The sequence below is a fragment of the Myotis yumanensis genome, unplaced genomic scaffold (genome assembly GCF_028538775.1).
Source record: "Myotis yumanensis isolate MYYU_CA2020_CCGP unplaced genomic scaffold, mMyoYum1.0.hap1 SCAF_5, whole genome shotgun sequence".
In the NCBI taxonomy this organism is placed as follows: Eukaryota; Metazoa; Chordata; class Mammalia; order Chiroptera; family Vespertilionidae; genus Myotis; species Myotis yumanensis.
In genome coordinates this window covers 28,879,816-28,904,500 of record NW_027223756.1, presented here as the reverse complement: position 1 = coordinate 28,904,500, position 24,685 = coordinate 28,879,816, and the positions used below count along the sequence as shown (strand labels likewise).

The following is a 24,685-nucleotide window of genomic DNA, read 5'->3' as shown; positions in this document are numbered from 1 at the left end:
CCAGTGAAATGGGTACACTCTCAGAAGCCAGACAGCCATCGGCTCAAATTTTGTTTCTGCTATTCTTTTAGCTTTCTAACTTTGGATACGTTATTCAACTTCTCTGACCTACAGTTTGCTCATCTGCAAAATGAAGATAATAGTAAGTATTATTATAGGACTCTTGTATGATTCAATCAGATCACATGCATAAAGCAGAATATGTCTGGCCCATAGTAGTTGCTTACTCAGTGACAGCTGTTATTAAAAACAAATGCCTCCTTTCTTTCTTTCTTTCTTTCTTTCTTTCTTTCTTTCTTTCTTTCTTTCTTTCTTTCCTTCCTTCCTTCCTTCCTTCCTTCCTTCCTTCCTTCCTTCCAGTGGGAACTTAAATAAGGTTCTGTATTACCCTGGGCCTCAGAACTGAAGTGGTCTTCTCTGCTGATAGATGGCCATGCTGACCGGTGAGATGGGGATCTGCAAGGCAACTCAGAGTTTTGGAAACCTCCACCCAAGAAAGCAACCCTGTCCGGCAGCGTGGCTCAGTGGTTGAGCATGATCTATGGACCAGGAGGTCACGGTTTGATTCCCGGTCAGGGTACATGCCCAGGTTGCAGGCTCCAACCCCAGTAGAGGGTGTGCAGGAAGCAGCTGATCAATGATTCTTCTCATTATTGATGTTTCTATCTCTCTTTCTCTCTGAAATCAATAAAAAAAAAAATTTTTTTAAAGAAAAGAAAAAAAAGAAAGCTACCCTGGCTCAGAGTTCAGAGAGAAGCATGTGCTCCCTGAGGGAGGGGAGTCAGCTGCCTTCTTCCACTGACCAGGAGGAGTGAATCCTAGGCAGACCCGGAGCTCTGCTGACTGGGGAGAGGGGTAAAGCTTCCATTGAGGATACCTCTATTACCAGGTGGCCATAAGCCAGAGTCACCCAAACTTGGAAGTTCAAGGTAAGAGGTCATTGCTCCTTGCCCCAAGTGGACTTCTCTGACCCCTGCTCTCAGGCAGTTTTGGGGATGAGCTCAGGCTTGCCCTTTGGAGTTCCTATGAACCTCCTATGCTGCCTGGAGGTAGAACCAGATAGCACTTCATGCATAGTTGGGGGTGGACAGGCTCTCATGTCTGATTGCCTGGGGTCAGGATCTATTTGAATAGAATGAAGAATAGGAGTGGATGAGGTGGGGAGAGTTGAGAGGTTCAGGAACTCTGTCATCCCCAGAGGATGGTGAAGAAGGGGCACGTATAATAATGTACTTAGACTCCAGGCCTAAGCCATCCTCCTCCATTTTGGGGCCCATTCTGTGACTGTGAGGAATCAGCAACTCCAGTGCCAGGACTTGGCCACTTGCCCTAGCACTGATGGCTCTCCGTCAGCAGGGAGGGAGCAAGTGTTCCCCCACTCACCCATCACACAACCCATCTCCCTCTTCAAGCTTCAGGTTCCTCATATGTAAAACGAGGGGTTGAAACAATTGTTCTGTTTGGGGCACTGGCCGGTGGGTGCCATCCATCATGAATTGTTTGCAGTCATGCTCTGTCAAAAGGCTTGCTGAAGCAATTTTATGTCAATCAACAGTGGCTGATCTGCTACAGGACATGATAGCCTTTTTGCTCTGTGCCTCAGCTTCTTCATCTGTAAGTGGGGAGACTAACAATCACCTAAAAGGTTCTTGTGACAATTGAAGGAGAAAATGCTTGGCAAAATGGAAAGCTCTACGTAAATAGGTCAGTACTGTTACTAACTTCTCTGGGGCTCAACCTGGGAATGAGGTCACAGCACATCCTGAACCAAGAATGTGTAAGTTCAGTTTCTCTTGAGAATGTGGTCATAGAGCTGCAGTTTAATAGTTTAGCATTGTCCATTTGCTCTTTTTGATAACTGAGGATTCCCTAGTCGGTTTGACTCAGTGAATAGAGCATTGGCCTGCGGACCAAAGGGTCCCAGGTTGGATTCAGGTCAAGGGCAACATACCGTGGTTGCAGGCTCCTCCCCGGCCTGGGCCCTGGTCAGCTCGTGCAGAAGGCAACCAATCGATGTGTTTCTCTCACGTCAACGTTTCTCTTTGTCTTTCCCTCTCTCTTCCGTGCTCTCTAAAAAGATCAGTGGAAAAATATCCTCTGGTGAGGATTAATAATAATAATAATTGAGGATTGATCTAAGACAGTGGTTCACAAAGAAAGTGATACTGACCCCTAGAGGACATTTAGGAATCTCGGGGAGTTTTTGGTTGTCACTCATTGGGCAGTCCTCAGAGGCATTGGGGGTGGGAAAGCTGTCAGGCCCACATAATTAAGAATTGCCCCTCATTCCACACTGCTTTAAGTGTCCCCTCAGTCATGTATATGGATGAAAAATGTGATTATAATCACTTGCACTGAGAATTATCTCTAATGTAAAAATAATTTTAAAAAAGCTTTTGCACTGAGTTTTCCAGGAATTAAATTGATGTGAATTGTTCATTTTGGTGTTATATGAATGGCCAAACAACACAGCTGTAGCAATCAGTATCGGTGGCTGTCACATTCACAATAAGTCTGTGTAGATGCAAGCAGTGGGCTGCTTCATTGAGATTTCTAGAGTAGTCATGACCAAGCCTTTGCATATTCAAACATTTTAAATCATTTTCTCTTTTATATTAATTAGGGCATTGACTTTCTTTACAGAGTAAATGTGCAGATAGGATATTATCTGTGAACTTTATTTCAGGATAGTAAGCAAGTATTAACAACGTGTATAAAAAGAAAATATTGGTTGTGGAAGGATTGAGAACCACTCACACAAGAGATATTCACATGAAAAGCCTTCCTGTATCCTTTGTAAAAATGCTGTGCTAGGTGCTATTACACATAAGGTCCCTGATCAGTGCCTGAGTAAAGTGTAACAAATTCTTCATGTAGGTCAGGGTTAAGGAGTTTGACTCATGATTATCTGATATAGGCACTTCCTCTTATTAACGAATGACAGGCGTGGGATTCTTGTGTTCCCTTGATGAACTCACTGCCAGGGAGATCACAGTTACGTTTCAATGCTCATTTGCAGTGATTATTCCTAGCCCAGCATTTTGAAGACCATCATTTCTTTCTTCTCCAATTTGATTTCATTATGGGTGTATTTAATCATTCTTTAAAGTTTACTCGTGTCTATGCCTCTTGTTACCTTTAAATCTTTTCTGGAAGTAAGGAGAGCATACTTAGTGTAAAACTCAAAAGCCACATACCTTCCCAACACCTCCTGAGTCTGAAAGTCTAGGTCAGAGGTGCCTAAAAAGACGGAGGCAGAGCCGTCTGGCCGGCTCTGGTGATTTTCCTCCGCAGACTCCATCTCTGATATCTTGGTCTCTTCCCCTTTCAAGGGGTGTTGGCATTGTCGGGAGTGGAAACAGGCTCCAGCTGTCAGGGCCCACTCCGGGTCTTGGTGGTCTGGGGCCAGAGTGGGATTAGGGAAGGGCACCCCAGCTCCAGGATCAGAGAAGCCCAAGGCTCTAACTGGAGAGACTCTCCACACACACAACCCTAGCATCTTCTCAGAGCAGAAGCCTTGAAGCTTAGGCTGAGGCATGCGACTAACTCTTTTCTGAACCCTGGGTCGACTGGCCTCTAGCTCTGACCTTGGGTAAGAGTCTTCTCTGAGCCTCAGTTTCCAGAAATGGGAACAACACCTACCTCGAAGGGCCATCGTGAAGATTCACTGAGATAACCTGCCAGGTGCTTAGAACATAGCAAGAGCTCAAAGCCAGCAGTGCCTGCTCCTCCCAGTCCCCCTGGATCCGTATTACTCCTAGGCAGAGGTTCTCAACCTGTGGGTCGAGATCCCTTTGGGGGTCGAACCACCCTTTCACAGGGGTTGCCTAAGACCATCGGAAAACACATATATAATTACATACTGTTTTTGTGATTAATCACCATGCTTTAATTATGTTAAAATTTGTAACAATGAAAATACATCCTGCATATCAGATATTTACATTACGATTCATAACAGTAGCAAAATTACAGTTATGAAGTAGCAACGAAAATAATTTTATGGTTGGGGGTCACCACAACATGAAGAACTGTATTAAAGGGTCGCGGCATAAGGAAGGTTGAGAACCACTGCTCTTAGGCCTGTCTGCTACCCCCAGCGGTGAGTCTGGAGGAAAAAGTGTGTATTAAATCGCAGCCCCTCAAAATTAGATTAATGGGAAGAATCTCTAATGGATAAATAAAATACAGTAAATCCATACAAAGGAATGTTATTTGGCAATAAAAAAGAATAAAGTACTCACACATGCTACGTGGATAAACCTTGAAAACGTTATGCTAAAGAAGCCAGTCACAAAAGTCCACATATTTTATGATTTCATTCATATGAAAGATCCCAAAGCATCAAATCTATAGATATGGAAAGTGATAAGTGGTGTCGTGGAAGGCAATGAGGAATGACTGCTAATGAATATGGAGTCTTTTTTGGATGTGATTATAATGTTCTAAAATTAGATTGCAATTATGGTTGCACATTCTGTTAATATAGCTTAAACCACTGAGTTTTATATACTAAATGGGTGAATTGTGTGAAATGTGAATTATATCTTAATAAAGTTGTTTAAAAGTGGGAAAAAATAAATTTCAGTTCCTCATAAGCTCAGAGACTATGGCAAATTACTTAACCTTTCTGAGCCTCAGTGTTCTTACAATAACATGGGAATAGCAAAATCTACCTCAAATTTGTGGTAAAATTCTTAACAGTGGTTATTTTGGGGGTAAGGACATTATGAAAATTTTATTTCATGTTCTTTTTACTCTAATGGACATTTTCTGTGTTTTCTATAGCAAATCTGAATTATTTATGTATTTTAAGTCACTTTTCAAAACGCTTTTTCTAAATAAGCATTTAAATTTATCGTGTGTTCTCACTACATTTTAGGTATTACTCTGAGCACTTTACATATATTATCTCATTTAATTCTCACAACAGTCCTCTGAGGAAGACAGTATTTTCACCCCATTTTATAGATAAGAACACCAAGGACCAGCTTCTTGTAAGTGATCTATACATGTGATAAAATTTCAAAAAACTATACATACTCACACACAAATGAGTGCATGTAGAAACTTGTGAAATCTGAATAAGATCTGTAGTCTAGTTAACAGAATTGTACCAATGTCATTTTCCTGGGTTTGATATTGTGCTATCCTTATGTATGATGGGGGAGGCTGGATGAAAAGTGCCAGCTGGAGACTTCTCTGTACTTTTTTTTTTTTTTTGCAACGTCTATATTTCTTCTTCTATAATTAGACTCACAGAAATAGTTTAAAAATAAGTTAAATAAGTTTTAAAAATTAAAAGCTTTTTAAAAGCTATTCTAAGGATTACATAAGATATGTGCCTAGTACAATGGTTGGGTACAATGGCATTTCAGTGTATGATATTTTCTTTCTTCGTCACTCTATGTACAAGGTCTATTTTATGTGCATTATTTCATTCAATAAAGCCTATGAGGTAAGTACTTTTATTATTCCTCTTTTGCTGATAAGAAAACTCAGGAAGGGCTTGGCTCAAGGATACCCAATAAGTCTGTGACTGAGCCAGGATGAGGCCCCAGTCTTAAAACTCCTGGGTCAGGCTATTTTCCGGTGCCCAAACCCAGGTCTGCTTGCCCACACCGCACACCTTCCCTGCCTGGGAGACTGCTGGTGCCCACAGGCAGACTTTGGGTTCCTCCTTGCATCCCTCACCAACCTCCCCATCTCAGGGCACTCAGGGCCCTCGAAGTGGAAGAGGGATCTGGGGAGAGTGGAGGCATGGTGGCCCTCTACCCACAGGCATTCTGGGAGCCAGGGTAGTTGGAGCCGTAGGGAGGGCAAAGACAGACCATCTGAACTCTGGCTAGAGTAGGGGAGTGGGAAGGGAGGGGGTGTGTGTGAGGGGGTATTCACACCAAGCCCATGCTCCTGTCCCCCTCAGACTTCCTTGAGTGGCCCCTGAGCTTGGGGCACATTCCTGAAGGGGGTGGCCACAGGATTCCAGGCCCTCTCAGGCCCTAAACCAGTTTCTATTCCTCCTGAGACTGAAACCAACTCCCCCCTCAGACTCAGCACCCTGTCCCCAACTGGTAATAATCATAGTGACTCACTCCTCTAATTCTTGCCCTGTGAGCTCCTTGGACTTGGGGCAAATCTCTCCAAGTCCAGACTGGGGTTGGTGGGGAGGGCTAACGTGAGTCCCATTTCTCAGGAAGGAGATGGGTCCCAGGTATCTAGTGGGGGTTTTGCCCACATTCAGTTGAGCCTGCTCAGCTCTCTCCCCATCCCTGTTGCGCTCCCACAACACCCCATCCCATCAGGTCAGTCAGCTGTGGGCCAGGATCCCTGGAGGTCCAGGACCCCTCCCTTGTCCTCTCGCCTTCTCCACCCCGACTCCCGCCACGCCCCCACCCCCACCCTACGGATCCGGTCCGCGGGGAGTAGCGCCCTCGTGTGGCCTCCAAGAGAAACGCATCTCATTCCCCAGCCCCACCCTTTCTATGCGCTCATTGAACAAGTATTTATTGATGGCCAGCCACTAGGTGCTCTAGGGGTAGCGGTAGAGATTATAGATAAAATACCTGCTCTGTGGATGGTACAGTCCAGTGTGTGTGTTGAGGGGCAGGCAATAAACGATAAACAAATAAATAACCGGGGCAGTTATTACAGTGGTAACTACTAGGAAGAAAATAAAACAGAGAAATGTGAAGAGTGACTCAAGAGGGAAACTCAGGACAGGATGGAAAAGTAAAGTATCCTTGAATAGATACCATCTGAGATGAGACTCAGATGACAGGGATCCAGTCATGTGAGGGTTTGGGGGAAAGCTTTCCTTGCAGAGAAAAGAGCTACGCAAAGGCCCTCAGGCAGGCACAGGCTTTGCAAAACAAACAAAGGGCAGTGTGGTTGGAAAGCAGAGAGCAAAGGGAGCGTGGTATGAGATATGGCCAGGAAGGTGGGCTGGGGCCAGACTATAGAACTTGTAGGCCATGACAGACTTTAATTCTTCCAGGAGTAATGGGGATGTATTGGGTGAGTTTTGAGCACAAGACTAATGTGGCTAGATTGACTTTTTTTTTTTTTAAATATATTTTATTGATTTTTTTACAGAGAGGAAGGGAGAGAGATAGTTAGAAACATCGATCAGTTGCCTCCTGCACATCTCCCACTGGGGATGTGCCCACAACCAAGGCACATGCCCCTGACCGGAATCGAACCTGGGACCTTTCAGTCCGCAGGCTGATGCTCTATCCACTGAGCCAAACCGGTTTTGGCTAGATTGACTTTTGAAAGGACCCCTATAGCTGCTGTGTAGAAAATGGACTTTAGGCCCTAGCTGGATTGCCTCAGTGGATAGAGCGTCGGCCTGCGGACTGAGGGGGTCCCAGGTTCGATTCCGGTTGGGGGAATGTGCCTTGGTTGGGGGCATGTGCCTTGGTTGCGGGCACATCCCCAGTGGGGGGTGTGCAGGAGGCGGCTGGTCGATGTTTCCATCTCATCGATGTTTCTAGCTCTCTATCTTTCTCCCTTCCTCTCTGTAAAAAATCAATAAAATATATTTTAAAAAATACATTAAAAAAAAGAAAATGGACTTTGGGCAAGGAAGAAAGAGTGGGAGCAGGGAGATTATTGCAAGAGATTAGAAAGCTATTAAAATAATTCAGGGAGAAATGTTAGCAGCTTGGATCAGGGGAGTAGTGTTGGAGATGGGCGATGTGGTTGGATACTGGGCCTGAAGGTAGAGCCAACAAAACTTGACAATATCCCACATTCTCCTTTGCTCATTCAGCTCCAGGAACACCTTCAAACACACACACACCCTAGCTGGCTCCTCCATCTTCACCAGGGGGTTCAGTTATCAGGGCAGACCCCAAGGACATAGTTAAATTGTGGAGTATCCAGGTGTTGTTTGACAAAAGAATGTAAGACTCAGCCGCTACGTTCTTCATGAACTGCTTCCACTTTCCACCATTACCCACTTAATGGGCAGGGCCTCTACCTGCTGTTTCCTTTTCCCTGCCTGGCTTCTATAGACCCAGTTATTAGTTAGGTCTCTGTTTGTCCTATTGAGTGCCCTCAGGGTGTGTTGGTGACAACCAAAACAGTTCTGAGTATTTGGTGTTTTTATTTGATACAAAATAGGGGCCAGCATAATCTGGCCCTGTCAATTCTCAGACCCAGGCCAACAATTTACTCCTATTTATTTACACAAAATACTGTGAGGTCAGATGTGATCCCACAAAAAATGCACACAATACTTTTGGCCCCAGCTAGGACGTTTCTGGAGAGCCTGGGAGAGTTCAGGCTACCCTTGCAAACACTCTCAAGCCAGTCAGGGATGGGGAAAGCAAGCAGGGGAGGAGGCAACCCGGTTGGCTCTGGAGTCAGCAGGCCTTGCTGTGTTTGTATTGTGTTGGTTGGGGGGTACATTATAAATGCAGCCAGTCCAGGGGCTCCTGGACTCAGAACCCCAGACTGTATCAGTTCCAAAAGGCTGCGCAAGCCTCGCCGAGATGAAGCTGCCGGGCCAGGAGGAGTTTGATGTCTACAGTGCTCATGAAAATGTGACCACAGGAGAGCTGGACAGCGGCCCAGGCTCTGGCCCCGGTCCTGATGGCTCCTCAGACACTGGGGTACCCAAGGACCCTCTGCTCTTCATTCAGCTGAATGAGCTGCTGGGCTGGCCCCAGGCGCTAGAGTGGAGAGAGACAGGCAGGTGAGTGAAACCCAGGCCAGTTTTATGGGGTCCTCCCCCTCCTCAGCTGGGGCCTCCTCCATGACCCCAGCTCTTCCTGTAGGGGGTGTTCTTACCCCCAATCAGAAGTTCCTCTCTGTCCACATGTCAGGTCCCCACCCTCTCTGATGCTCAGCTTCTCCGCGGTCTAGTTTTGAGTTTCCCAGGACCCCAGATGAGAGGTGACTGCGAAAGGAGGGCATACACTGCACCACTGGGGTCACGTCTCCCTCATCAACTTACCTTCCTTGGCTCTCCTGTGTCCCCACCTGGACCTGGAGAGGTGCCCCCAGTAACACTGTCCACCCTTCTCCACGGCAGGTGGGTGCTGTTTGAAGAGAAGCTGGAGATGGGTGGGGGCCGGTGGAGTGCCCCCCATGTGCCCACCCTGGCGCTCCCCAGCCTGCAGAAGCTCCGCAGCCTTCTCATGGAGGGCCTTGTCCTGCTGGACTGCCCAGCTCAGAGCCTCCTGGAGCTCGTGGGTACGCTGGGACCCTCTGTAGGGAGGACCTGGGTAGCCATGCCACCATTTCCCTCAGATTTCCCTCAAAAGTATTGGAATTTTCCAGGGCCCACCACACCCACCTAAGGGATTATCCATCCTTGTCACAAGGAGGAGATAGGAAAGCAGAGTGAAGGAGAAGTTCCCTGGCTCCTCCACTCCCTGAGGCTCCCAGGAGGGAAAGTGACCTGGGCAGAGGGGACAGGGGAAGAATTGGGGGGCAGGGAGCTCTCAGGAAAGGGCTGGAGCCCCACCTCTGCTTCCCAGAGCAGGTGACCAGAGTGGAGTCGCTGAGCCCGGAGCTGAGAGGGCAGCTGCAGTCCTTGTTGCTGCAGAGACCGCAGCACCTCATCCAGACCACACGCACCAGGCCCTGCTGGGGTAAGAGGCCCATCCCTGGGCCCAGAACCAAAAATCCTCGGGTGGGAGGGTCCCAGATCCCCCCTGCACCTTCCTGGACCAGGAGTGGCCTAGCCTCGGCTTAGACCTCCACCCTCCACCCAGGACTCATGGGCGAGAGGGAGCGGGAATAATGATGAGGGGAGAACAGAGGGGCTAGAACAGCCGTGGGCAAACTACGGCCCGCGGGCCGGATCCGGCCCGTTTGAAATGAATAAAACTAAAAAAAAAAAGACCGTACCCTTTTATGTAATGATGTTTACTTTGAATTTATATTAGTTCACACAAACACTCCATCCATGCTTTTGTTCCGGCCCTCCGGTCCAGTTTAAGAACCCATTGTGGCCTTCGAGTCAAAAAGTTTGCCCACCCCTGGGCTAGAATCATAACAGCCAGAGCTTTGTGAAAGGGTGTTCTTGGCAGGCACTGCACTGGGAGCTTCTCATTTAATATTTACAAGCACCCTTTCGGTAGTACCACAATAATGTCCATTTTCGTGATGAGAAAACGGAGGCTCAGAGGCGGGAAGGATGTGCTCTTTTTCAGAGCTTGTCAGTGGAGCTGGTCAGGGAGTCCTGGCGGGTCCATTCCCAAAGCCGATGCCCTTAATCACTGCAAAATCTTGTTTTAAAGGGTCTGCCCGTCCAAGAGAGGCTTCCCGCGATGAGGAAGCCCTCCTGAAGGAGCAGGTTTGCCACGCTTCCTGGGGCAGGGCTGGGACGGGGGGCAGGGCTGGGACGGGAGGGGGGGGGGCGGGCAGGGGTTAACAGGGGCCCACCCTCCACTGGACTCCTCATCAGCCACCATCCCCTCCCCAAAGAAGCTCTCATCCTCTGTGTCTCCTTGACCCCCATCAGCGTCTGAACTCCCTGAGACAGAAGCTGCCTCCAGGGGCTGAGGCCGGGGCTGTGCTGGCAGGAGAGCTGGGCTTCCTGGCACAGCCACTGGGGGCCTTTGTGCGACTGCGGGATCCAGTGGTGCTGGGGCCCATTACTGAGGTGCCCCTCCCCAGCAGGTGAGGCTGCGTGCGGAGTGGGAGTGCTGGATCCTGGAGCCCAGAGAAGGGCCGTTACTGGGGAGGGGAGTGCGAGATCTCTGGTCCAGTTCTCTTGGGGTGTGTGGGGGATGGTGCTCAGGGCCTGGGGAGGGGCTAGTGGTCAGAGCAGCAAAGGGGGTGTGCACGTAAGTGTGTGTATGGGGGCTGGTAGGGAGGTCAGAAGTCAGGACTGCCCTATGGCATATTAGCCTCTGACCCTCCCTGGGGCTTGGCTCCTTCCTCAGATTTTTCTGCCTCCTCCTCGGTCCCCCCACACTGGGAAGGAGCTACCATGAAATGGGCCGAGCGATGGCGGTCCTCCTCAGTGACCCGGTGAGCTGGGCAGGCCTGTGTGTGTACATGTGTGTGTGTGTGTGTGTGTACGTGTGTGTGTGTACGTGTGTGTGTATGTGTGTGGACGTGTGTGTGTGTGTGGACGTGTGTGTGTATGTGTGTACGTGTGTGTGTACGTGTGTGTGGACGTGTGTGTGTGTGTGTGTGGACGTGTGTGTGTATGTGTGTACATGTGTGTACGTGTGTGTGTGGACTCTATATGTATTAAGCACAGCAATGAGGCAGAGAGTGGCTTTGTGTGTGTGAGCACGAGGACTGGAGTTTCCTTGGCTACCACTGTCGCCCCCTTCCCTAGCACAATAGGCACCCCGCAGATCCTGAAAGCCTGCATTAGCGGACGAATGCTTGAATGACTGGTCTGCCTATGTGACTCGTGTGTCTAGTTTTGAGACTGTGAAAATGGATGTGAGAACTCAGATATGCATTTGCTGCCGCTCTGTGCCTGTCCCCAGCAATTCCAGTGGTCAGTTCGACGGGCCTGCAACCTTTATGACCTTCTGGCAGCCCTGGATGCCTTCCTGGAGGAGGTGACAGTGCTCCCCCCAGGCCGGTGGGACCCCACAGCCCGGATTCCCCCGCCTAAATGTCTGCCCTCTCAACACAAAAGGTATCCGGGGTAACCATCCCATAGAGATCCTTCTCTCCCCACAGTCTTGGGTCCAGTTCGGCTGTTGAGGCGGGGAGGGGATTCCAGGAAAGGAACAGGGACTTCCCTTGGAATTTGGAGGCTGCCCGCAGGGATACGAGCAGCCACCAGGGGGCAGGGCGCCATGAACTTGGCTCCCAGTTGGCGGCTAGTTGGAGATCCTCAGTCACCCGGGGTTCCCCTTCCCTTCAGGCTCCCTTCGCAAATGCAGGAGGTCAAGGGCCCTTCTGCCCGGCGGTGTGGGTCTCCAGCCGAGGACAGGCACGGCCACCCGCCGCAGGCACCCAGCCCGGAGTTGCAGCGGATGGGCAGGTGAGGCGAGCTGGGGTAGGAGTAAGGATCGGTGTACCGGGTGGGGGAAGGGGTCCCAGGACCAGAGAGGTGTGTGCTCACTGACAGGGGCTCAGGGGCAGTAGTGGGGAGAGGGGCGTGGGGTGTGGAAACCTGTATCACTGACGACCAATGGGCGGGAGGCTGTTTGGGGGCCTTGTCCAGGACGTCCGGAGGAAGGCCTTGTGGTACCCCAGTGACTTCTTGGACGCCCTGCACCCTCAGTGCTTCTCCGCTGTGCTCTACATTTACCTGGCCACCATCACTAACGCCATCACTTTTGGGGGGCTGCTGGGAGAAGCCACCGATGGTGCTCAGGTGGGTAGGGATGTGGAAGGGGGACAGGCACAAGCTTTGGTGTTCCCTGGGACTATGGGTGGGTGAGGAGGCCCCTGGGAGCTTGGGTTCCTGTGTTGAGGACTCCAGGGTCCTGTGCTGACAAGGCCCCATGTTGGCCCCTAGGGGGTGCTGGAAAGTTTCCTGGGCACAGCGGTGGCAGGAGCTGCCTTCTGCCTGATGGCCGGCCAGCCCCTCACCATCCTCAGCAGCACGGGGCCAGTGCTGGTCTTTGAACGCCTGCTCTTCTCCTTCAGCAGGTGGGACTCCCTCACCTCACTGGCCTGATCCTGGCTGAGTCAGTAGGGGAGGTGGCAATGTCTGGCTCTAGGGGCACCTGACCTGGGTTAAGTGGGGAGCAGAATGGCCCTGCCAAGCCCTGCCTGTCTCTCACCCCCCAGAGATTACAGCCTGGACTACCTGCCCTTCCGCCTATGGGTGGGCATTTGGGTGGCCACCTTTTGCCTGGTGTTGGTGGCCACAGAGGCCAGTGTGCTGGTGCGCTACTTCACTCGATTCACCGAGGAAGGCTTCTGTGCCCTCATCAGCCTCATCTTCATCTATGATGCCGTGGGCAAAATGCTGAGCTTGACCCGTGCCTATCCCATCCAGAGGCCTGGCTCTCCCGCCTACGGCTGCTTCTGCCAGTACCCAGACCCTGCAGGTGGGTGAGGGAAATAGGGAGCTTGGCAAGATAAGGGAGGATAAGGAGGGAGAGGGTGTCTCCTTGCTCCCCACTTCCCCCCTCCCCCCGCCCGCCTCCCCGGTTACATTCAGCAAAATTCTGAGTACTTACCCAACAACCGCAGCACCTCCCCCACTACGATTCTAAATCAGGTGAAAATAGTCACAGAGCAGGCCCAATACCATCTTTATTTCTGACAATGCTGATAGAAGAACATGGTTATATCCATGGGTAAATGAGCTTCCTAACAATAAAACCCAAATTAAGTAGACTTACCTGCTTGGTCATGGTCACACTGGAAAAGAGACTGTCTTGCTCCAGAGGAGCAGTTAGATGCAAGTGCAGGCAGCTCACTCCCAAGAGCAGGGGAGGAAAGGGCGGGGCAGGCATGCCCAGCGTCTAATCCCAAGATCACCAATCAAATAAATGGCTGCTCTTCCCCTTGGACTGAGGGACTGAGCTAGTGGGGAGAAGCTCAGAGTATTACACTTGCATATATCCCTCCACATGAAGGAAACAGCAGGACTGGCGAAGAGGTGTCCCCTCAAGAGTGCCAGTCTCTGTGCCAGGCGTGAACAAGACCAGTTCCGCCCCTGGTGGATTTGTATGCTCATCCCTTGAGCAAATGTTTGCTGGGCATCTGCTCTGGCCAGTCCTGTGCTGGGCACCAGGGATACAGATAAGCAGAGAATTTGAAGGAGCCAGGGCACGAGGCAGTGTCCTGAGGAGCAGACATGGTAGCTCTTGGAGTCGGCAGACAGATGAGCCAGAACTTTCTGGTTCCGCTGGACCCATGAGATTAGGCTCCGGAGGGGTTGGAGAAGGTTCCCAGGGGCGGAGCACACACCCAAATTCTTCTCTGCTTCCCAGGAAATGAGTCTCAGTGGACAAGGACAAAGCCAAAAGACAGAGACGACCTCTTAAGCACGGTGAGTCCTGTTCCTGGGAAGAATAAGTCAGTGGTTCTGGGCTCTTTCCATCCCACAGGCTAGAGCAGTGGTTCTCAACCTTCCTAATGCCGCGACCCTTTAATACAGTTCCTCATGTTGTGGTGACCGCCAATTTCATTGTTACAAATTGAACATAATTAAAGCATAGTGATTAATCACAAAACAATATGTAATTATATATGTGTTTTCCGATGGTCTTAGGCGACCCCTGTGAAAGGGTCGTTTTGACCCCCAAAGGGGTTGCGACCCACAGGTTGAGAACCGCTGGGCTAGAGAAACCCTCAGAGGTCACCGAGGAACCTCCTGTCCTGGGCCCTCGGTGTCTCACGGGGCATCAGTGGATGCTTGTGCTGCCTGCGCCCATAACCTCACCCCTGACCACCACTCCATATAGGACCTAGGCCTGGTCAATGCGTCCTTGCTGCCTCCACCTGAGTGTGTCCGGCAGGGAGGCCACCCTCGGGGCCCTGGCTGTCACACAGTCCCAGACATCGCCTTCTTCTCCCTCCTCCTCTTCCTTGCCTCCTTCCTCTTTGCCATGGCCTTCAAGCATGTCAAGACAAGCCGCTTCTTCCCATCTGTGGTGAGTGTCAACTCTCTTGCTGTGGGAGAGGACTAGCTCTTGGCCTTGGGCCCTGCCTGTGAATGGGACGGGGTGATGGCAGGCCTGAACCTGACTGAGTGTCCACTGTGTGGCCAGGTGCGCAAGGTACTCAGCGACTTCTCCTCAGTCCTGGCCATCCTGCTGGGCTGTGGCCTTGATGCCTTCCTGGGCCTCGCCACGCCGAAGCTCACGGTGCCCAGAGAGTTCAAGGTGAGAGCTGGGAGAGGGAAAAGCAGGGCCAGCCGACAGGACCGTGGAGGGGGAAGATGAATAAATTCCACATTTCACCTCCTCTAAGTTTCTGTTCGCCCTTGTAAAATAGAAATAGTAATAATAATGGCCTCACAGAGTTGTGAGGATGACTGAGATGCTGCTCTAGACACATAATAAGCAGAGAATACTCAGTAGCTATTATTATAGTATGGAGTTAAGAGGATGGGTTCCTTCCAGTCAGCTGGCCTGGGTTTGAGTTCTGGTTCTGCCACTTCTTAGCTGTGTGACCTTAGGCAAGTTAACCCACATTTCTGATCTTCAATTTATTCATCTCTAAAATGGAAATAAATAACAATAGTTCCCAGTCATAGGTGTTTTGAGGTTTACAGATAATAGTGTAAAAAGCACTCATCACAATGCTGGGACTGACACATACCAAGACCTCACTATTGTCATGGTTTTCCCTACCCTTGGCACGGTCCTACCCATTCCACTACTCCCCACTCTCTATTTTGACCCCAGTGAAGTGGGGGCTCCCTCTCTAGGCATAACAGTGCACAGATCAGGGCTTAGCACCTAGGCACCTACACTCTGTGCATTTGGAGACCTCCCTTCCAGCTTCCCCTAAGACAAGACAGCAGGGGGACTCCAACTCAGGCAGCCTCAGGGACTCAGAACCCAAGACAACATCTGGGGCCCTGTCTCCCACACAGACGCTTATAATCAGAGCAGACGCAGACACACCCAGCCCCGCCCCTGCCCCAGATCAAGGCAGGTCTGAGCCTGAGTTGCCCCACCCTGGATGCTGAGAGGGGGTGCCCAGGGAGGAGAGCTCTGTACACTAAGAAGGATGGGCAGGCCTCCGCTACGCCCTCCTCCTCTTGCAGGAAGGGAGGGCCCAAGAGAACCAAAGTCCAGAGCCCCTGGCTCCAGCCCAACCCCCTAGCCGGTTCTCCTCCTTCTGCCCTCTCTTAAGGCACTGGGATGCTTTGAACCAGCTATGCACGCACACACACTGCTCCCACATAGCATCCAGGGCCTTGGTGGGGAGGGGCCGTGGTAAGGGAGGTTGTGGAAGAATGCCAAGGCTGGAATGTCCAGGTGAGGTGCTCTTGGGAGACCCTCTCCAGTATGTCCATGGACCGTCCTCCCCCAGCCCACACTACCTGGGCGTGACTGGCTGGTGTCACCTTTTGGAACCAACCCCTGGTGGCTGAGTGTGGCAGCCGCTCTGCCTGCCCTGCTGCTGTCTATTCTCATCTTCATGGACCAGCAGATCACAGCGGTCATTCTCAATCGTGCCGAATATAGACTGCGGGTGAGGCCTGCGGGAACACCCTAGACCCCTGGACCAAGGGACAGAAGGCCCAGGGTGGGTTCCAGGTTTCCCCTCTCCCACCCCAGAGGGCTGGTTTCATCCCAATTGCCCCACCACTACCTGCAGAAGGGAGCTGGCTTCCACCTGGACCTCTTCTGTGTGGCTTTGCTGCTGCTGCTCACATCAGCGCTTGGGCTTCCCTGGTATGTCTCAGCCACTGTCATCTCCCTGGCCCACATGGACAGCCTTCGGAGAGAGAGCAGAGCCTGTGCTCTGGGGGAGCCCCCCAGCTTCCTGGGCATCAGGTGAGGCCGGCATTCAGGGGGCTGGAATGAGAGGTGGGCAGCAAGGGGGGATAGCAAGGGACTGCGGAGTTATTCGGGCAGCTTAAATTCTAAGCTGGTAGCTTCAGAGGGCTCTCTCACTGCCCAGGATCATCGCGGAGAGGTGAATGGGGAGGGGTGGATGGGCTCTGAGACGGGTGTGTCACATCTCCCCTCTCCTCCTTCAGCCACGGGACTGGGAGGGCCCTCAAGAGGAGCATCATTGAAGTAAGGGTGGGGGCAGCCCGGGCTGAGCAAGGGTGAGGTGCCACCTAATAAACCCACTCAATGTGGAAGCACCTCATTGATGTTACAAGGTAAAACACCACAAAAACAATTTTGTAACTGCTGGAAACACAATCTGTCCAAAGTATGTGAAATCAACTTTGTAAACTGAAATGAAAGTCTTTATGGCAGTGTAGAAATTGCTAATTTTTCAACAACAACAACACAGAAAAAGAAAAGAAAGAGCAACTATGAGCTTGAACCGATGGAGAGGCCTGGGGCCCCCATACTGAAGTGCCCTGCCCCTTCCTCTCCAGTTTTCCACACCAAGCTAAGGGGATAGTTGTAGGATCCCTCCATTTCCCCCTGCCAGGGTCTATAGTGGTGTCTGGCTTGGGTCTCCAGCCTGGGCACCCCAGGGGCTCCCCCAGACCCTGGCTAACTCTTTCCTCTCTCCACAGGGAGCAGAGGCTGACAGGCCTGGTGGTGTTCATCCTTACAGGAATCTCCATCTTCCTGGCACCTATACTCAAGGTACATTTGTTAGGCAGGCTGGCGTCAGGGGCAGGGTGGTAATCATAAATACAAGAACTGACACGGGCTGAACACTTAGTGCATGTTTCTCCATACCTGGCCTCATTCAATCCTCACATTAACCCCGAGATGCATGTGCCTTTTACAAATGAGGAGCCTGAAGTTTAGTAGTTCACGTAGGTCACTAAGAGAGCTAGTTTCTCAGATCTGAGAACCCAAACTCTTACCAAGTAGGCTTTCTACCCAGTGTACAGGGTGTAGGAATGCCGCTTCCCCCCCACGAAAGGCCAAGCACTGCCCTCGCTCCAGCCTCCCGACAAGCCTTAGATTCAGAGTGTGATCATCACACTCCACAAAAACTTTGAGGCAAAAGCGCTTCACTTCTTCCTTACCAGAACCATATGTTTAAAGAACACCTTCTGTGTGCAAGGCTGTGCTAGGCACCTGGGAGAAGGGGCGGGGGGGCGGGGGGGGGGAGAGGAGTGTCTTGAAAAGGAATGTAGAACCAAGCACCTGCCAGCAACACCCACACACAAACAAAAGTTAACGAGTAATAGCAGAAAGGTTCAACCAGCCAAGACAGCGAAGCAGTCAGGAGGGTGTGGAGACTGGCCCACAAGAGTCACTGGCAGGACCACAAGAGGTTAGGGAAGGGAAAGGTCACCGAGGCTGGGTGAGAGTGGAGTAGTTGAAAGAACCAGAAGGACCAGATCAGCAGCTTCCTAACGAGGTGACTCTCATTCAGCAGCTATTTACCGAGCATAAACCCTATGCCAAGCACAGTCTCAGGACTGGAGATGGAGTGGTGATCAAAAGGGATCCTCCAATCCTTGCAGTCTGGTGAGAGGAGACATGAAAAACAACAATAAAACAGGATAATTTCAGATAGTGATCACTTCTATGAGAAGTAAAAGAGGATAAGGTGATTGCATGCCAGGGCTCTACTTTAAATGATCAGGGAGGACCTTTCTGGTGGGTCATGAGTAGTGAGAAGGAAGTCAGGGCATTTTTAGGTGGAGGAAAATAGCAAAGCAAAAGGCCTTGCAAGGAGTAGAAATAAACTTGGGCGTGGTGAGGGAAGGAAAGGAGGTCAGTATAGCAGGAACAGAGAAAGCAGAGAGGAAAGTGATGGATAAGATTGGAGAGGTCAGCTAGGTAATGGGTAAGTTACCAAATCTCTCTGAAGCCCAATTTTCCCATCTGTAAAATGGAGACAATTACAGAATTTACCGCATCTGACTTATGTGAAGATTCAATGAAATCAGGCACATAAAGTGGCAAAGGAAGAGATAAACCTGGGTAGGCTTCGATGCTGGGTGCTAGAGGCTGGGGCTGGAGCCTAAGGGGGACACCTGGGCTGCTGGCAGAGCTCAACTCCTTTGCTGGCTCTCCACTTCTTTCTACCAGTTCATCCCAATGCCTGTGCTCTATGGCATCTTCCTGTACATGGGGGTGGCAGCAATTAGCAGCATTCAGGTGAGCCCAGTAAAATCACCATGAAACCCCACTCCTCCTTTCCTTTCCTGCTGGTACTTCTTGCTTGCACTTGCCAATCCCCCCCCCTCCCCCCTCAGTCCTCTTCCTGTTTCTTCTGGGCAGAGGGATTCCGCTGCCATGCTCTGGGTGAGGAGGGGGCCAAGGGAGTCTTCTGACTGCCCCAGTACTGAGCTTTCATGGCTAACAGTGACACTCTCCAGGCTACCTAAACACCCTGCTCTCTTCCTCCTCTTGTTCCCCCAGTTCACCAAGAGGGTGCAGCTTTTATTGATGCCAGCAAAACACCAGCCAGACCTCCTGCTCTTGAGGCATGTGCCTCTGAGCAGGGTCCACCTCTTCACAGCCATCCAGCTTGCCTGCCTGGGTCTGCTTTGGATAATCAAGTCTACACCTGCAGCCATCATTTTTCCCATCATGGTGACTCAGGGTTGGGTGGCATCCTGGGGGGTTCCTGAGAGACTCTGAGCCTGGGAGGGTGGCCAGGGCTTCCATAAGAGGAAGACTCTTCCCTCTTTCCTTTGCCCCTGGCTGTGCCTGGTTGGGAATCCTAGGGCAAATAAAGATGGCCGAGGGATGCCAACAGATGGGCCCTGGGATACCTGATTCAACTCCTTTCCAGGGAGAGATAGAAAGCCCAGAAAAAAACTGAGGCCCTGGGAAAGGAAATGCTATCACTTTTGTTCCATAGTGAGGTGATCAAATAGGTAGTTCTGGCTTTGTTGTTACTCACTGAGGAAGTTAAGAGCCACGGGCTTTGTATAGGACCAATCTGGTTACAAGTCTCTAAACTTTCAGGGCCTCAGTTTCCTTCTCCGCACAATGGCAGAGTAATTATTATATCTACTCATAGGAGTGTCTTAGCATTCAGTTAAACAATACACAATGCCTAGCACATTGGAAATGCTGAATAGATGTTGCTGTTGTTAATGCTCCTGTTGTTGCTGACAGCCCTGGGTTTTGTTTCTATCCCTGCAGTTGCTGGGCCTGGTGGGGGTCCGAAAGGCACTGGAGTGGGTCTTCTCACCACAAGAACTTCTTTGGCTTGATGAGCTGATGCCAGAGAAGGAAGGGAGCACCCCTGAGAAGGGGCTGGAGCCAGAGTACTCGTTCAGTGGAAGTGACAGTGAAGATGTGAGCTCCAGGATGGGCCCTCTCAGGAGCAGGGGGCAGGGGTGGGGGAAGCACTGTCGTCCAGGAGGTGTCCCTGAAGTCTAATATCCCTATTAAGCCTGAAGATCTGGTCAATACAGTCACTCCCCTTAGCTCTGTATTGACATAGGCACACGGAAGAGGTGAGGGAAATCTTCCTTCTTAAGGCAGGGCCCTGGTTTATAAGCCCATGGGGGTGGAAAGGGCTGGGGATACAAACATCTTTGTGTTTGTCTCAATGTGGGTTTATATCCTTTCACTCTCAGGGTCCCTTTCTTTCTGTTGTCTCTGCCTTTTTTTGTCTATTCCCAACTCATCTTGAGATCTCTGTTCCACAGTCAGAGCTGATGTATCAACCAAAAGCTCCGGAAATCAACATCTCTGTGAATTAGCTGGAGTAGGAATCTGGGAGTGGAGACTCCAGGAAACTGAGCATGAGGTGAGGGTGTGAGGGAAGTCCCCTTGGTGTCAAGAATGAGAATGGGGGTGGGAATGAGAGCTCAGACCAAAGAAACCTCCAGTGTGTTGACTAGCCCCGTTTTCTCTTCATGCTCCAATCTCTCATGAACCCCAGAGTCCAGAAGTGGGTAGAGGGAAGAAAAAACAAATGAGGTTACCTGGGCTTGGCTCCCTGCGGCCACTAAAGTATGGCCAGTAGAGGGAGCTCAAGCTCACACCAAACTGGATGTGGGGTTGGGAGGTGGGGAAGGGAGGGGTGCAATGTCAGAAGATTGGAAAGGAGAGGGGAGGAGAAAAGGGAGGATAAATTTCCCTGAAACTTTCCTTTGCCTTTGGAGGCTCTTTCCTAGGCTGCTGAGAAACACACTCCAGACAAGTGGAAGAATTCTACCACTTGCCCTCTCTGCCATTCCTTCATTATATTCATCCATTATCAAAATATTTTCTGCCCTGGCCAGATAGCTCAATTGGTTACAACAGCATCCCAATATGCAAAGGTTGCAGGTTTGCTATCTGGTCAAGGCACACATGGGAAGCAACCAATGAATGAATAAATAAGTAGAACAACGAATCTCTCTCTCAAGTCAAATTGAAAAAAACACACCCCACAACATTTTCTGAGTACCTATGGAGTATCTAGGTGCTAGAGATACAGTAGTTAAGACAATCATGGTCCATGACCTCCGGAAGTTAAAATCCCAGCGGGAAAGACAAACAGGTAACTGTTAGAGGGGGATAGTGCTGGGTAAGGGAAAGCATGGGCGGTGTGAGCAGAGGCCTCTAAGTCCTTCTTGGAGGGTGGTAAAGCGGGGGTGGTGGGAGTTGGGGAAGACTTCTAAGAGGAAGTGGTCTATAATTGGAAATCTGAAAAATGAATAGAAGCTAGCCAGGACAAGCTGAGGCACAACATGTACAAAGCCTGGAATACCCCCCACTTCTCCCCAGAAGCTGAACTCTCTTTTGGGCCAAAGAACACCCTCCTTTCCATGCCTCTCAGAGCCCCAAAGCCTACCACTTGCAACAGAAAATTCTGGGGTTCCAGGAAGATTCAATGACTGGCCCAGAATAAGATCTCCTGGGCTTTCCTTATGCCCTATCAAGGCTTTGCTTTGTTCTTTGCCCTACTATGTCCCTGAACACTTGCTCTGACCCTACCACGTCCTCTCTCAGTTCACAGGTGTTTACTCAGGAAGTCAGGACATTGTTGGCCTTTGGCTTAACTGCCAGATGCTCAGTCAGCTGGGAACCTGGAACAATGGGTCAAGACTAAAAGGCAGCTGGCCAAGACCTCAGTCACCCTCCTGAGCTGGGCTGGAGAGTGTCAGGGAACAAGCAGGTTTGCGTTGTGGTTAGGAGAGGCTTGTAAGCCGGAAGAACTGAACAGGCCCCATTCACTCTCTACCCCATTAAAGGGGCCTGAGTCCAGAAGTCTTTCCCATTTTGAACTTTCTGTCCTCACAGATTCTCTTTTATAGAATTGGTAGGTTGTCAGGGAATTCTTCTCTGCTTGAAAAAAGAGAGACAAAGTCCCTCTTTCTAAAATAAGTATTCCTCCTTCTATTTTAAACAGGTTTTTTTTAAACATCCTATATAATAAAAGCCCAGCAACCAAGTGGCAGAATGACTGGAACGACCAGGACAACTGCAGCCCCTCACTCTGGCCGGCCCCGCCCCCAATCGGCTCTCATCGGCACCGGGCCTGTAGTATAAAAATAATGTTCTTATCCAGCCTGTGTGGCTCAGTGGTTGAGCATCAACCTATGAATTAAGAAGTCACAGTTTGATGCCCGGTCAGGGAATATGCCCAGGTTGCTGGCTCAATCCCCAGTGTGGGGTGTGTAGGAGGCAGCTGATCAATATTTCTCTTTCATCATTGATGTTTCTATCTCTCCCTCTCTCTTCCTCTCTGAAATCAATAAAAATATATTTTAAAAAAATAACGCTCTTGCCCAACCAGTATGACTCAGCAGTTGAGTGTCTACTCATGAACTAAGAGGTCACTGGTTTGATTCCCAGTCAGGGCACAAGCCAGGGTTGCAGCTTGATTCCCAGTAGGGGGCGTGCAGGAGGCAGCCAATTGATGTTTCTCTCTTCAATGTTTCTATCTCTATCCCTATCCCTTCCTCTCTCTCTAAAATCAATAAAAACACAATGCTATTTTTTAACCACAAAAGTAAAAGAGATTACTAAAAAATATAGAAATACTACAGAACTGTACAATTTTGAAATGGAAACCATTCTAGAGATAACCAGTATTCACACTTTAGTGTATATTTTTCAGATTTATTTCAATGAACACATTACTGTTTTTATTAAAATGGGATTACACTGCTGAGTTCCTTAATATGCTTGTTACTGAACATGCATTGTATATTTTCCCCATGTCATATACATATATACTTCATTCTTTTTTTGTTATCTGCATAGAATAATAACCTTTAAATTGAAAAAGATATCATATATATGTATACATATACATATATATCTAGATATTTTATATATATTTATAAACATATATAATAAATATATATAAATATATATAAAATATTTATCTAGATATTTTATTTTATATCCTATCTAATAAAGAGGGAATATGCAAATTGACTGTCACACCATCACAAAGATGGCGGCGCCCATAGCCACAAGATGGCGGCACCCAGTCCCCTCTGCCCTACCGGAATCCCACAGTCCTTTCAGCCCAGCTGGGGGGGCAGCAGGTGCACAGTGCAGCTGGACCCACCCTCAGCGCCCCAGCCCCCCAGAGCTGGCTCGAGGTGCAGGCAAGCCTCGGATGGTGGCTGCCCAGCTGCCCAGGGCCGCCCAAGGCTCAGGTATCCAGGGCCGGCCAAGGCTTGTGCTACTGGCAGTGGCAGCAGCAGAGGTGTGATAGGGGCATCGCCTTCCCCTGATCACCGGGTCACCTCCTCTCCCTGAGGGCTCCTGGACTATGAGAGGGGGCAGGCCGGGCTGAGGGACTCCCTCTCCAGTGCATGAATTTTCATGCACCGGGCCTCTAGTGTGTGTGTGTGTGTGTGTGTGTGTGTGTATATATATATATATATATATATATATATATATATATATATATATAATCTAGATAAATATTTTTGGCAAATCCAAGAATTTCTCCAGAGTATATACCCAGCTATGAATATAAAGAGTAATGATAAAAGCACACCTCTGTATCCAACACTCATGTTATGAAACAGGATTATTTCTAGTCCTTCAGAAGCCCCTCTGTTCCTCCCAGATTCCATCCCCAATTCCAGGTAAACACTATCTAAATTTTATGGTAATTATTTTCTTGCTTTTCTTTATAGTTACAAACCCATTATTTTTCTTAAAATATGCTTTTATTGATTTTAGAGAGACAGCAAGGGAGAGAGAGAGAGAGAGAGACAAACATCCATGTGAGAAACATCAATCGGGACAAGAGCCACACTGGCCAGGGCTACATTTATGTATTTCTATGTATTTATTTTTTTAGTCTATTTTTGAACGTTATATAAATGGAATCATAGTATATGAATTCTTTTGTGACTGCTTCTTTCACTCAACATTGTTTTGTGAACCAAACATGTGGATGTAGGCAGCTATAGTTTGTTTATTTCCATTGCTGTGTTGTATGATTCTACCACAGTTTAACTACCCATTTTTTCTATTGACTCATTGGTGAAACCATCTGAACCTGATACTTGCTTTGTAGAAGTTTAAGCTGATTCAAATTCTTTGACAGTTATAGAATTTATTTTTATTTTTATTTATTTTTATTTTTTTCGTGTTAATCTTCATTCTAGGATATTTTCCCATTGCTTTTTAGGGAAAGTGGAAGAGAGGGGGAAAGACAGAGAGAAACATCAATGTGAGAGAAACACATTGATTGGTTGCCTCCTGCACGAACCCTGACCAGGGCCCGGGCCAGGGAGGAGCCTGCAACCCAACCAAGGTATGTGCTCTTGATGGAATCGAACCCGGGACCCTTTGGTCCACAGGCCAATGCTCTCTATCCACTGAGCCAAACCAGGTAGGGTGGATTTTTTTTTTTTAATTAAAGACATTATTTTTCTTAGAGCAGTTTTAGGTTCAAGTTATAGGATTCTCAGGCTCTTTATTTCTTTTTTAGCCAGTTTTGGTAAATTGCATTTTTCTAGAAATCTATTAATTTCATTTTTCATATTTATTGGCATAAAGTTATTATATTATTTATCTAGTTAATCTATGTAGCCCATTTAGCTATTTAGATATGGTTCCCTTATCATTCTTAATATTATTGTACATTCTCTTTTTTGTTCTTGGTTACTCTTGCTAGAAGTCAGTCTATTTCACTAGTAGTTTCAAATAGCTAACTTCTAGCTTTGTTGATCTTCTCTAATGAATATTTTTCTACTTTATTAATTTCTTCTCTTTAG

The 24,685-nt window shown here is 49.1% G+C and overlaps 1 protein-coding gene across 6 annotated transcripts; it reads left to right on the top strand.

The window, feature by feature from the left end:
* The first annotated feature begins 8,462 nt into the window (after positions 1-8,462).
* SLC4A9 (solute carrier family 4 member 9) lies at positions 8,463-22,598 on the top strand. 6 transcript variants are annotated; one of them, XM_070414838.1, is made up of 22 exons: positions 8,463-8,698; positions 9,038-9,198; positions 9,486-9,599; positions 10,251-10,306; positions 10,475-10,632; positions 10,899-10,986; positions 11,460-11,614; positions 11,846-11,965; positions 12,127-12,301; positions 12,446-12,579; positions 12,721-12,983; positions 13,875-13,933; positions 14,505-14,537; positions 14,655-14,768; positions 15,928-16,089; positions 16,216-16,394; positions 17,099-17,171; positions 18,579-18,647; positions 18,912-19,085; positions 19,644-19,799; positions 20,156-20,256; positions 21,847-22,598. In XM_070414838.1, exons 1-21 carry the CDS (start codon positions 8,496-8,498, stop codon positions 20,207-20,209), a joined length of 2,700 nt encoding a protein of 899 aa, XP_070270939.1. In that variant the 5' UTR covers positions 8,463-8,495; the 3' UTR covers positions 20,210-20,256; positions 21,847-22,598. The 6 variants fall into 6 exon arrangements, with proteins under 6 accessions (XP_070270939.1, XP_070270938.1, XP_070270935.1 ...); XM_070414837.1 differs by having other exon boundaries at positions 14,349-14,537; positions 16,048-16,089; positions 21,847-22,597; XM_070414834.1 differs by having other exon boundaries at positions 14,349-14,537; positions 21,847-22,597.
* The last annotated feature ends 2,087 nt before the right edge of the window (positions 22,599-24,685 follow it).

Coding starts and splice junctions, on each gene's coding strand:
- SLC4A9 (XM_070414834.1), top strand. CDS start 8,496: ATGAAGCTGCCGGGCCAGGAGGAGTTTGATGTCTACAGTGCTCATGAA. Junction 8,699..9,037: donor GAGTGGAGAGAGACAGGCAG/GTGAGTGAAACC, acceptor TCTCCACGGCAG/GTGGGTGCTGTTTGAAGAGA. Junction 11,966..12,126: donor GAGTTGCAGCGGATGGGCAG/GTGAGGCGAGCT, acceptor AATGGGCGGGAG/GCTGTTTGGGGGCCTTGTCC.